Below are 13458 nucleotides of genomic sequence, written 5' to 3'. Positions count from 1 at the left end.
ATGGGATTGGTTTTCGATTGGTTCGAATCCCCCAAAACAACAGTCATTCTCTGTTTTCATATGAACACTCTTCATCATCATCCTCAAAAGCAGGAACAAGAAGAACAAGAAAAAGAAGGAGAAGCGAGACACGAATGGGATCTTTCTCTCTCCACCGTCGTCTCTTCTTCCTCCTCCTCTGCCTCAGACGTTGTCGGAGCTATTGAGTTCGACCCGACTGATAACATCCTCGCTACCGCTGGAATCTCTAGAAAGATTCGTGTTTACGGCCTCACTTCTCTCTTACGGACCACCTCCGGAGTTAGCTTCGTCGATCAAGCCACCGCCTGCGAGTATTACATATGCACTCCGGCGAAGCTCAGTAGTCTCAGGTGGAGACCCGGGTCGTGCGGTCGGGTTATCGGGTCGGGTGATTACGACGGCGTTGTGACGGAGTACGATCTCGAGAAGAGGACGCCGGTTTTCGAGCGGGACGAGCACGGAGGCCGCCGCGTATGGAGCGTGGATTACACTCGCCACGGTGTGGGAGCGTCGGGATCAGACGACGGGACCATGCAGGTGTGGGATCCGAGATGTCCGCCGGAGGAATCCGTCGGCCTTGTCCGGCCGGCGGGGAGTTGCCGGAGTGCCGTTTGCTGCGTCGAGTTTGATCCCTCCGGCGGACCCGCGGTGGCTGTCGGTTGCGCTGATCGGAGAGGGTACGTGTACGATATGAGGAAACTCGTTGACCCGGCGTTGACTTTGCAAGGACACACGAAAACGGTGTCGTATGTGAGGTTTCTCGACGGTGGTACGGTGGTGACGGCGGGTACGGACGGTTGTCTGAAGCTGTGGAGCGTGGAGGACGGGCGCGTGATTCGGACATACGAGGGGCACGTGAACAACCGGAACTTCGTGGGGTTGTCTGTTTGGAGAAACGGCGCGCTGTTCGGGTGCGGATCGGAGAATAACAGGGTGTTCGTGTACGATAGGAGGTGGAGGAAGCCGGTTTGGGTAGACGGGTTTGAACCGGTTGGTATGACTTCTGGTTCGGATAAGCGGTTCGTGAGTAGCGTCTGCTGGAGGCAATCGGGTGTGGACCAGTGCACACTAGTGGCTGGGGGATCTGATGGAGTGTTGCAGGTTTACGTGGGCAAAAGAAAGCCATAATACTGTTCTTGTTAATTTTATAATTACTATATCCTTTTTTATGATTTATGATGATGTTTTTTTTTGACTAAAATTTATGATGATGTTTCTTCTTATTTTTTTTTTAGATTTACTTTCCTGCCCGAGATTGATTTTTGCTGCACTTGTGAGAGCGTTCGATCTGTCTTGTTTTTATTTATAAAGGATTTTTACTTGTTATGTGTTTCTAATGAAATATCTAGCTAGTTTTTTGGTGTTTCTAACCAGAAAATTTGAGTATTTGATGCGTAAGTTTTCATATTCTTATACGATAATGCATACACATAAGTATTCATGTCTGAGAAATAAGTTTCTTTTATGCATACACATTGCCTTCGGTAATGCGCCTTACGAATTTTGGTAGCCGTGACCTGTGAATCCGTGATACATCTTTTATAGGTGGAATCTATGATCTATCTATCTAGAATCTATAACCGCGAGAAATTATTTAATGGTAATCATGGACCTTGACAATGGAACAAACATTAGCAGGCGATACTAAAATTAGCAATGCCAAAAGGGAAACTTGGTAAAAGAGATTCGTGGGTTGTTCGAAACAACTTGTTTATATGATAAAGCCTAGAATATGACCTTTGGAAATCTATACTATTAAAGTACAAGCACATTTGGATTTTTACTTTTTTTACCCCTATTAAAGAGGCTTTCTTTTGTATTCATTAATGACATTTTGAACATTTTGCATTGGTTTCTTTTTTAATTGTTTTTGGTTTGTCATTAACCACCGGTTTTCTAATTCAATTTTGGTATGTGATTATTCCGTGTTTGATACTGCATCATTTTAATATTTTTCCAACCGAACATGTTTGAAACTGCATCGTTTTTTCTCAAACTGTTTAATGGTTTGGTTTTAAACCGCTTTCTCCTAAATATAATCTCAACTATCTAACAAAAATTATTTATAAAAAATAAAAATTGTTTATTGGTTCAACCAGTGGTTCAACCGGTAACTAGATTTCGATTTTAGTAGTTTTTATTGGATTTTTAAATTTTGTTTTTTTTTCAAACCCGAACTGAATTTATCTTTGATCAACCGGTAATCCGTTCAACCGCAGGTCTCAATCGAATTTCAAAACTATAAAACTGTTATATTGATTTATATTTAAAATATCTAATTCAAAATTAAAAACCTAAAAATACATGTATAATATAGTTTTACCGAACATAAATCTGGATATAAAATATATATATATGAGACGGATTATATAAATACATATACAAAACGGATTATATAAATGTGATTATATAAAATTTTCACCAAACATAAACCCGCGCTTTGAAAGCGCAGGTCAAAATCTAGTAATTTGTTACAATCTATAACTTGTTTTTCAAGATAAAGTCTAGTCATATGAGCATTGGAAGTAATCTGTTATACTCTTCTATATCATCATATCACACATAAACATGCGATGGTCTTAAACCCAAGTGGAGGGTATATCACACACACACAGCCACTTATCATAAATAACTAATCTTGATTTATTGCATAAGGTTTTCTGATCAAGTAGACAAAATGTAGTTGATTTCTAGAGATACCGAAGATAAAAAAAAGATGAAAGTAGTCATTTCAGATTCCAAAATCAAAACCAAGCAAAAGTAACAACAATACTTCAAAAAAAGCTCTTACATTCCAGTGAATGCCTTCTTAGCAAAGGCGGATGCGCCCGCTGGGATCACCTTCAGCACATTGAACCTCACCGTCTTCGACAAGGGCCTGCACTGGCCAATGATGACATGATCACCTTCTTTGACACGGAAGCAGGGCGAGACGTGAGCAGGGATGTTGGAGTGTCTCTTCTCATACCTGATCAAAAATAATTTAAAAAGCAGATGTTATAAAAATCTTTCTAGGGTTAATCATGTAACACTCGCAGTGACCGTACCTCTGATACTTCTTCACGAAGTGGAGGTAGTTCCTGCGAACGATGATGGTTCTCTGCATCTTAGCACTGTGGCAAGTACCAGCTAAGATACGTCCTCTTACAGAGACGGTTCCAGTGAATGGACATTTCCTATCAATGTAAGTTCCTGTTCCACATTAAGAAAAACATGTCTGAATCTGACTGAACTATCGGCTCTGTACGAGTTATAGAGTTTCAAGAAAAGAAAAACAAACCTTCAATGGCTTCACGGGGAGTCTTGAAGCCCAAACCAATGTTCTTCGAGAAACGGTTTCCGCCTTTGCCAGGTCTCTTTCCTTTCCCTGATGTCTTGGAGCTTAGGAAGACCTTGGGTTGCTTAAGAAAAGCCTTCTCAGTCTGCAAGAGATATATAGAAGAAGAAGATGAGATTTAACTGTGTTGTTAGAGTGTAGAAATGAGTATTTGAGAACCTGTTCAGCCATGGCTACCGGTTGCTGCTGCTGCTCTCTGTTGAGGAATGTTAAAAGAGATGCGAGAGGCGAGGCAGCGACTGATAAACTGAAAGTAACAAAGCTCCGGACAAAACCCTAGTTTCGAAGAGCTCTCTTTAGCTGGGTTTGGGCCGTCTGTCCAATGGGCCTTAAGTTACATATTAATATTAAAAATCGTCAACGTGAAAATATATTTTGTTTGGGCTTGAGATTTGGAGCATGTTAAATTGAATTTCTATAAATAACACATAAAGAAAATTACAGTATGAGCCATGTTCTCTTAGACCCTGTCAAGTTTCGACCATTCTTTTTTTTCAAAATTGTAGTTGAATCAAGGTCGGATCTGGACAGTCTAGTGGTTTGCCCCTAAAATTTGTAGAATTTATATATAAGCATAAGTTTCCGAATTATGCAAAAAAAAATTATTCTTTTACCAAAATTCTTGATAAATGTTTATAACCTCCAAAATCTCAGATCAGATCATGAATTTACGGTTGTTACAAGTGTCCACAAATCTTACTATTGCCAACTGCTAAATAACAACCAATGAACCATTGTATTTCTCTAATTATGGTCACGTAGTGACTTGTTAGTGGCTAATTACCATTGCCACAACATACAAGTTTTGGTAGCTATCTCGAGTGACTTTAAAGAAAAATTTTGCAATTGTGTTTTGTATTAAGCAAAAAAAAATTGTGTTTTGTATTAAGTTGTCTCGTAACCATAATCCTGCAAATATCCGAAACTAAGCAATAAATAATATCAAATCAATGTATTACGGGACCCTCTTTCCTGTTTTTCTGCCTATGATCCAACCACTGACCTCCGCACTTACGATAGGAAACGATCATACGACCATACATTGCGCTATAAAAGAAACTAAATATATCGTTGCACGTACCACACAATTCATAGAGATAAGGAAAAGTACAAACTACAAGAAATTAACAAACGCACCCCAAATCAATACTATAAAATTTTTCCATAACTGTCTATGTTGCAAAATTAGACCCACACCACACATTACGCAAACTAGAAACGTATGAATGAATACCTTATTGGATGATTTTCAAATTTATAAGAAATGAAAATAAACATTTCAGAAACATCAAATACATGTTTTCCATCGATATAATTGAATCACATGAATCCAAATAGCTTTTTTGGAGCAGTTCCGTTGGCACGGTACTTGGCAGCTAATTCCTCGGCCTTGAGAACCTCTTCTCCACGTCTAGCTTCGATCATAGCTCTCTTCTCTTCTGCCTGTTTGTGAATTTGAGCTATTTTGTTCTTCATCAACTCAACATACTCGGCCTTCTTCTTCTCCAATTGTTCCTGTTGTAACAAGTTCCATGCACAATCATAAACGTCTGACAAAGATGTAAAAACTAAATAGGTAAAATATTCTGAAAAGTAAAGTTTACCTCTATTTTCTTGAGCTCAGCTTCTACAGCTGCTTTTTTGTTGTTCTCCCATGACCCAATTGAAGAAAGCTTCTTCTCAGCTCTGTATTAAACAGTTTATTCATCTTACAACAACTAGATTCTAAAGACCTTAATGATAATATTTCGGTTTAATTGCAAGAATCTAACGAGGGCTTTAGTTGTTTCAGAGACCGGTTATATATTAGAGGTAAATGTAAAGTTAGTAATTAAGATAAACAAAATGTTACTTGTTCTCCACTTTGCATTTCTCAGCTTCTTCCCAAGCTTTGATAAGTGACATCCTCTTCTCTGTCTCAACTCTAGCCAGGACAGCATCTTCACTCCCCCAAATATTTTAAGCAAGTGAAATAATTAATCAGAGCATGATTATGTAGGAAAATAAGAGACACTGGTAAACACACACCTCCATATACAACCTTTTATTATACCAACTGTCTGATTAGATACACAACCATAACTAAACGGGAGCAAAACCACCAAACTCTTTAAATATTTATTTTCAGAACCAATTAGTTACTAAATTCCGAAAACATTTTAGTTCTCGTCCAAGTTGATATAGACATACTTGATGCTGTAATTATTATCCTTTAATTTCATATTACATTAGTAGTGTAAAATCATGTTCTTGACAAAAGAAATAACAAACATGAATCTATTTCGTTTATTACCTCGATTAATCGACCCTTCCTTTTTCTCTTCTTGTACTTCTTCTGCCACAAAATGCTCTAAAATTACTCTTTTGTGTTATTAATTAATTTCTTTGGTTAAGTTTGATAAAAAAAATTCTTTGGTTAAGTTTGATAAAAAAAATTCTTTGGTTAAGTTTGGTAATTCTGTTCTTAGCCTTGCAATAATCTTGAAAAAATCAGGTATATGATCAATATATAAATAGACAATATATTTTGATCAAAAAAAAAAAAAAATAGACAATATATTTTGGCAGAGGTTTTTCAGCAAACTTATGAGTAAAAATAATTTTACTTGCGATGATGGAAATAAGAGCCTTGGGGTCCTCTAGCTTCTTCTCCACCGGCGCTGGAGATGGAAGAACTGGAGGTGGAGCCACAGGCTTCTCTTGTGGAGCAACAACCGCTGTAACAACAGCTTCCTTCGCTGGAGCTGACGGGGATGGAGATCGTTCTGACACGTTGTTAACGGTATCCGTCACCTTCTTTGGTTCTTCTTCGGCCATGTTGTATGACGTCAAAGTACGTATATAACCACTAAAGTTTATATATAAGAGTACAAAGAATCCGAAGATAATCAAGAATGATTCAGAAGTCTGGCTGTTTAACAGAAAGAGAAGAAACTGATGCGGAAATGTAGTATCATTCATTCACTGATGCACGATGTTAATGTTTATATATATAAACTTCACAGGAGACAAAAGAATCACCTGCTTCCGTGACGTCATATGAGGTTAATAAAAAGGTTAGAAAAATACTGAGAAATAAATATATGATATTTACGTTACGTAACTTATGTAGCCCCCAAAAAGGTGATTCTTTATAACTTGTAACATTTCTTTACGCGAATCTTGTTTCTTATCGAAACCGTAAAGATTTTATACTTGTCGTAAATTGTAAAGTTTATGAATGCATACTAATCATAATATATATGCTAATTTCGGAATATCATTATAATTGATGATTCTATGACGACAGAAACCAATCTGAATTAATTATTTATAGGATTGCGTTACCTGTTGAATCTTGTTTTTTTTTTTGAAACTTGTATTTGTAAAGTCACTTTATAGTGTCAAAATATAACTCTTATCTTATGGAAATAATATGTTGATTTTTTTTTAATAAAAGGTTTGAGAAAATAGATTCATTCTTTATTTTCGTGTTGCCTAAGTTGTCTACCAACCAAGTCACTCAACATTGTTTATAAATTGTATATGAATATTTTCTTGATTTGATAGGTCCTGTTGTCATAATTATTATATTCTACAAAGAAGTTCATTTACCCTCTAACCTTATCTTAACTTCGATTCCACACATAAAAATGAAATATATACAACTAATCTTTGAAAATATGACAACGGACCCAAGATTTTTCTCATATGATGGAGGGAGTTAAACTCAATACTTAGACAGAATTTCCGACCTGATCTCTGGGAAGTTAAAGCCCACTTCACAAATTTTTGGGCCACTCAATCGGTAAAAGCTATTTGCAGCCACACTCATTGAATTTGGGCCTATCTTGCTACTTGCTCAGCAGCACAGCACGTCTTTGGTTGCCTTATATTCGCAGTATATAGTGGGCAAGACATAATCTACACTTCTACAGTTTCATCATGTGACCAAATTTTATGGAGCAAATTTAATGGCGAAAACAACTATCTACATTTATCAACATATTAATGTTTGAATAAATATTCCAAGAACGTATGATTCTGTAATGTCGTGCTGCATAGTGCATAATGGCTGTTTTGTTGGAAAATGATGATTAAAAGATTCAGAACTAAAGTAGTTTACAGAATAGAGAGGTAGTTACTAAACAAGATGTAAATGTCCTTTCAAAAGGTAGATATTTCAGAATTTCTTCGGATCTGATTCTATTTTGGTCCACTTCCACTTTGATCGATTAAGTTAGCTTGACGTTATCAAAACTATAACTATAATCATTGTTCTAAAAGTTGGTCTAAACTTTTTAGAAGAGTTATAATCGAAATGATTTTTTACGATGATTCTTTAAAATCCATCTCAAATCCTCCATTTTATAAAATGTCTAGTTACCGTTACGATTTGTATTACAATAACCCAACCTTGACTAACCTAACCTTAACTGAAGTATTTTCGTTTGTTTGGTCTGGATGCAATATATTTTGGTTGTTTCCTTTAAATGTTCAACCCTTAGTTTTGTTAAAATGTGTATTGAACAATTAATTTTACATCTTAAATTATTCAATGAAACGTTTAGTTTTTATAATTTCCATTGAATTATTTACTTCTTGGGTTCTTCTTCTTTCTTTTCTTCCTTTTTCTCCTCTTTCTTTTCCTCTTTCTTTTCTTCCTTCTTCTCTTCTTTCTTCTCCTCTTTTGCCGGCCCCACCGATATCAAATCGACTTTGCCAACCTTCTTCAATTTCTTTACCACCGCAACCGCATCCATCAGACCTATCACTGTCAATTTTTGCTCCTTCATATCTGCTGCTATCGAATCAACTCCTGTTTAACAAAATAACCAAGTCATCTACCCACTATGTAGAACTACATTGTATCATCTTTGGTCAAACAAGTTAATCAGTTTTGTTATCTCACTCTCTCACTACATATTTCATTAAGGCAGATCATATACACACATCCATTACTAAGTTCCCCATAATAAGTTTTCATATAGGCCAATAAAATGATGGGCCTCTAAAACGTAGGTGACCCCCTACCATTGGTTCTTCACCGTTAAAACAATATCAACTCGTTGACAATATGTCCATATCCAAGCTCTCAAAGTCTGACGCAGTTATTCAATCGAACCAAATTTAATTTTATAATGTATTCTAGCTGAAAATGGCAGTTTAGACTGACAAAACCTAGCAGCTTAATATAGTTCCTATAAGATCTAAAAACAGATTAAATTTACCACGGAGCAATAACAAAGAATACCCACAAACTAAAATTGAATTTCAGTTGAAAATAACTAAAGAAATAAACTAGTTATAATAATCACCGAAGATATCAGCTGCAGCTTCGATGGCTTTCTGCTTGGTCTTATCATCCGTCATGGTTAAGACCTTCAACACCACTTTCTACACAAAAAAGAATGAAAGTGAAAAAAATGATTTGGGAGAAAGATAAATCATACATCGTACTCAATTTTTTTAAATAAAAATTAATGAGCAAAAACCTGAGCCATTTCGTCTGGGATCTTGGAAGAATAAGGAAGAGATTGAGATCGAGAAAGGATATGTATGATATGAAAAAGAAACAAAAAAATCTGTGGGAATAAAAGAGAGAATCGGGTATTGACAAAAACTTGTGGTGGCTTTTGGCAAAGGGTGAGACATGTGATGTTTGTTTCAGTGTGATGGACATGTCTCTACATTATTCTTACCACGCCTACTTTTCTAAAGTTGTTTCAAATTGCTTTGTTTTCGGACCAAGTAGTTGTTTTGTTTTGTCTTTTATTATTTTCAGAAAAATGTACTATATGAGAATTTGCAAGTAATTAGGAAAACAATAAGTTAAAAGCCAAGTTTTGAATTCATCCTATTCATGTATTATTTGCTGACGTAGCATGTATAACTTTCTTACATAACATCATGTGAAAAGCATGCTGATCATAATGAACATCTGATAGCACATAAATTATATACCTATGTTAATGTTTCTAAATGCATGCTATTTGTTTACCATGTGAGTGATTTTTACTTTGGCGTCGATGTTACATTTTAACAGACATCACACATACAATATAAAAATAAAATAGTTGATATGTTCATAGTTCATACCTTTAAGTGAGATGATATATTTTGTATTAATGTGTGTGATTTCCTCTAATAGCACGGAACATATGGATGTTGGAGGTCAAAATCGTATGTGATACTTTCGGTCTCTGTTACATAACTTGTCCCAATTGTCAAGGGTGGATATTTGTCTTTTTTATGACTGGTTATAGTTTGATGGGAATTTTTTTAAAAAGGAAAATTGTAGAGGACATTACCCTTTATAAAATGTCATTATAAATTACTTTTTTAACTGGATAATTATGTTATTACAAACTATGAAAATGTTACAGACAATTTTACAGCCGACAATTTTACCTGTCATTGACTGCATCACTTTACCTGAACCACTATATTGAATCCATGTCTGATGGTACTCCTTACACCATGCTGCAGAATCTTTTGTAAGTTTTTTTTCTTTAATTCGCATAATTTCGTCTTCACTGGGATTCGAAATACAGACCTCCTGGTATAGAAACATTAATAAACCCTTAGTCAAACCACTGGACCAAAGGAGCTTCCACGATCATAAATTACTAATTATTAACAAACTAGAAGTAGTACTGAGATAGGGCTAATTGTTATTTCCGCATTCTAATAAAACAAAATGGACCACACAGCCGTTCAAGCATCTTAATCAACAGCCTGCCAGTCAATGAATAATGGTAGATCCGTAGATGTGATCGACTAGCTATTCTTACAATATACACATGAAGACAAATAATTACGAATAAATTCAAGTAATAGACACATACGTCTTATAGTCCACACAAGAGTTTCTTTCCCCGAGAAGATATAAAAATGTTTTCATGTCTGTCTTCCCGCATGAATATATTACATATACATAGACATTATCACATATCTTCATCTTCCCTAACAAAATAAATGGACATTAAAGAAAATAACGAGTCTCCAGTTTTGAAACCAACCGAGCTTCAACTTCATGATTCAGTTTCTGCAAGAACAGGTAAATCCTTAATCATGATCATATTATCATTAGCAATTAATTACGTTATTTATAGTCGCTAATAATTAAGTTGTTTTTTCTTAATTTAAAAAAGGAACGTTGTGGACGGCCGTGGCACATATAATAACAGGAGTGATCGGCGCAGGAGTTTTGTCTTTGGCTTGGGCCACGGCGGAGCTTGGCTGGATAGGTGGTCCTGCCGCTCTTATAGCCTTCGCCGGAGTCACACTTGTCTCTGCTTTTCTTCTCTCCGATTGTTATCTTTTTCCTGATGCCGACAACGGTCCCCTCCGCCTTAACTCATACTCTCAAGCCGTTAAAGTGTATTTAGGTTATACTTCAAACTCTAATTCCAATTTTATTCACACAAGAAAACAAATTTTGTTTTATGTGGTTGAGGAAGTTTAACTTATATCTAGCTGGCACGCGAGTAAAGAAAAAAAGAAGTTTTCGAGGTCACGAGAGTTCGATTATGGGCAAGAGACAACATGATTTCTTAGAAAGTATTATAGGCCTTAAGAAATAGTACTTTTGTTTAAGAAAAACAAAGACTTTTTTTTGTTTTAATTGAAAATTAATTAGTTTATATGGGTAAATATAATATGCAGGGAGGAAGAACCAGATTGTATGTGGGGTCTTTGTATACATTAGCCTTATTGGTGTTGGCGTTGCTTATACCATTGTGACAGCTACTTGTATAAGGTAAAAAGTGTAAACATAACCTGACTTTTTTTCTTCTAAATTTTTTAATATTGACATGTTGAGTTGCTTCCATTTTATTACAGAGCAATTTTTAGATCGAATTGTTATCACAGAAAAGGACAGAATGCAACATGTTCTTATGGAGACAAGAACAACTACTTCATGCTTTTATTTGGTGTGCTTCAGATCTTTATGTCCCAAATACCTAATTTCCACAACATGCTTTGGCTCTCTGTTGTCGCTGCAATTATGTCTTTTGCTTACTCCTCCATTGGCCTCGGTCTCGCCTTTGACCGAATCATAGGTATATATAATAGTTAAATTAATTTTGCTTTGTTGCTTATGATACAAGTGATGAGTCAAGTTAAACCAGTTAATGTTGAGATTATTTAATATATTTTGTTTTTGAAAATGAAGAAAAGCTGCAAATTGAAGGAAGCGTAAAGGGAAGTCCAGCAGAAAACAGAGGTGCAAAAGTATGGTTAGTGTTCCAAGCTCTTGGGAACATTGCCTTTTCTTATCCTTTCTCGATCATACTTCTTGAAATTCAGGTAAATATCTTAAACTCAGGTTTATCTAGTGATGCCAAGTTAGATTAGTTAACACGTTACCTACACTGATCCATAATATTTGAAAAAAATGTAGTATAGATCACAAAGAGTTGATATCTTGCTGATCAAGAAACCTATGTTTATGCGGTTTGAATGAAAAAATTAATAACAGGATACGTTGAGATCACCACCGGCAGAGAAGCAAACAATGAAGAAAGCTTCAACGGCTGCAGTATTCATCACAACATTCTTCTACCTTTGTTGCGGATGTTTTGGTTACGCAGCATTTGGAGATGCCACCCCGGGGAATCTCTTGACCGGTTTCGGTTTCTACGAGCCATTTTGGCTCGTCGATTTCGCTAACGCTTGCATTGTTCTTCATTTAGTTGGTGGATATCAGGTATCGTATCAACCTTAATTTTAATATTTTGAACAAATGGGAAACTGGCTAACTATATAGTCTATAAATGCAAAAGATCTTGTTTTGGCGTTAGCGTTTATAATCAACAGTTAAATAGCAGAACTTCAGATTTATTTTGATAACAGTTCAAATATAAGGTTAAGTGACCATCTCCAATATATTTTGTTATTTAAGAGTTTTATAATGAAGATGAAATTCACCATAATGTATTTAAAAATAATATTTTCTATTATAAAATAAAAAATAAGATGATATTTTTCTTATTTATAGAAAAAATCATTTTAGAGTAAAATTACTTTTTAACTGCTATTATATAGGCACAAATGAATTGGAGATGCTCTTATCAGATATTTAACATAAAATTGCATTTCAGGTCTACAGTCAGCCGATATATGCAGCTACGGAAAGAGGGATAACGGAGAGATACCCACAAAACAAGTTCAGCACCAAATTTTACGGCTTCAAACTACCATTATCACGAGGAGTAACGGTGAGACTGAATCCTATGAGGTTGTGTCTGAGAACGATGTATGTGGTGATAATAACCGGAGTGTCGATGCTGTTTCCATACTTCAATGAAGTACTCGGAGTCTTAGGGGCACTTGCGTTCTGGCCTTTGGCTGTGTATTTCCCTGTGGAGATGTGTATATTGCAGAAGAAGATCCCAGTTTGGACGCGACAATGGATTCTTCTTAGAGCTTTTAGCTTAATTTGCTTGCTCGTCTCTGTCTTGGCTCTTGTTGGATCCATTTATGGACTTGTCGGAGCAAAACTCCGATGATTAAACAACTTATTTTCAAACATACTAGGTTTGTGTTAAAGAAATTATAATGAAGAGATACACCATGTTTGGTTTGGTTTTAACAAATCTTAAAACCAGGTTCAACTATTATAAATTTATAATCTCTTTCAATAAAACCAGAAAAAAAACTAGGATTGATCAATCAATCCCACGAAAACAAGAGTCTAACACAGGAATTCAAGAATGTATTAAAAGCCTTAAAGCAATGCAAAATCTTATTTCTTCTCTTCTTTCTCAGCATCAGCGGCTCTCTTGGCTCTGGCACCAGCATGGCGTTTGTTAGTGCGCCTCCAGACGGATCTTTTATAAGCCTTGAATGCCTTCATCTCAGCAGTCACCTTCACAAGCTCCATCGCAACCTTTTCTCTAGCAATAGCCAATAGGCATGTACTCTCCTTGCACTTGAGTCGCATTAGCAATCTCCTCTGGAGTAGAATCACCAGCTTGCAAACAACAACAAATTGTCATTTTTTTTTTTTTGGTCAAACAACAAATTGTCATTTTATAAACGAAAACTCAAAGACACTTTTTCAAAAAAAAAAAAAAAACTCAAAGAGGTTTTATATACTAAAAAACCTTACTACT

General features: G+C 35.8%; 5 protein-coding genes across 7 annotated transcripts; 2 read left to right on the top strand and 3 right to left on the bottom strand.

The window, feature by feature from the left end:
• On the top strand, positions 1–1347 carry LOC108825656 (WD repeat-containing protein RUP2). The gene has a single exon (XM_018598984.2). The coding sequence runs from the start codon at positions 1–3 to the stop codon at positions 1147–1149; it is 1149 nt and encodes a 382-aa protein (XP_018454486.2). The 3' UTR covers positions 1150–1347.
• A 1293-nt stretch (positions 1348–2640) lies between these two features.
• On the bottom strand, positions 2641–3673 carry LOC108825598 (40S ribosomal protein S11-3). The gene is made up of 4 exons (XM_018598922.2): positions 3518–3673; positions 3302–3443; positions 3069–3213; positions 2641–2989 (listed from the first exon to the last, which is right to left on the bottom strand). Exons 1-4 carry the CDS (start codon positions 3527–3529, stop codon positions 2809–2811), a joined length of 480 nt encoding a protein of 159 aa, XP_018454424.1. The 5' UTR covers positions 3530–3673; the 3' UTR covers positions 2641–2808.
• A 904-nt stretch (positions 3674–4577) lies between these two features.
• Positions 4578–6386, bottom strand: LOC108825950 (remorin 1.4). 2 transcript variants are annotated; one of them, XM_018599319.2, is made up of 5 exons: positions 5965–6386; positions 5652–5690; positions 5211–5298; positions 4963–5044; positions 4578–4873 (listed from the first exon to the last, which is right to left on the bottom strand). In XM_018599319.2, exons 1-5 carry the CDS (start codon positions 6317–6319, stop codon positions 4679–4681), a joined length of 759 nt encoding a protein of 252 aa, XP_018454821.1. In that variant the 5' UTR covers positions 6320–6386; the 3' UTR covers positions 4578–4678. The 2 variants fall into 2 exon arrangements, with proteins under 2 accessions (XP_018454821.1, XP_018454820.1); XM_018599318.2 differs by having other exon boundaries at positions 5652–5693; positions 5965–6383.
• Positions 6387–7787: 1401 nt separating this feature from the next.
• Positions 7788–9026, bottom strand: LOC130501193 (heavy metal-associated isoprenylated plant protein 39). 2 transcript variants are annotated; one of them, XM_056996066.1, is made up of 3 exons: positions 8833–9026; positions 8656–8730; positions 7788–8156 (listed from the first exon to the last, which is right to left on the bottom strand). In XM_056996066.1, exons 1-3 carry the CDS (start codon positions 8990–8992, stop codon positions 7933–7935), a joined length of 459 nt encoding a protein of 152 aa, XP_056852046.1. In that variant the 5' UTR covers positions 8993–9026; the 3' UTR covers positions 7788–7932. The 2 variants fall into 2 exon arrangements, with proteins under 2 accessions (XP_056852046.1, XP_056852047.1); XM_056996067.1 differs by having other exon boundaries at positions 8656–8734; positions 8833–9022.
• Positions 9027–10198: 1172 nt separating this feature from the next.
• LOC108824422 (probable amino acid permease 7) lies at positions 10199–12939 on the top strand. The gene is made up of 7 exons (XM_018597848.2): positions 10199–10397; positions 10492–10728; positions 11006–11099; positions 11183–11403; positions 11517–11650; positions 11823–12050; positions 12445–12939. The coding sequence occupies exons 1-7, from the start codon at positions 10316–10318 to the stop codon at positions 12850–12852; spliced, it is 1404 nt and encodes a 467-aa protein (XP_018453350.1). The 5' UTR covers positions 10199–10315; the 3' UTR covers positions 12853–12939.
• Positions 12940–13458: the final 519 nt, after the last annotated feature.

Source organism: Raphanus sativus, unplaced genomic scaffold, assembly GCF_000801105.2.
Source record: "Raphanus sativus cultivar WK10039 unplaced genomic scaffold, ASM80110v3 Scaffold0116, whole genome shotgun sequence".
Classification (NCBI taxonomy): domain Eukaryota; kingdom Viridiplantae; phylum Streptophyta; class Magnoliopsida; order Brassicales; family Brassicaceae; genus Raphanus; species Raphanus sativus.
Note: the sequence above shows the minus strand (reverse complement) of the source record. Positions and strands in the feature narration are given on the sequence as shown.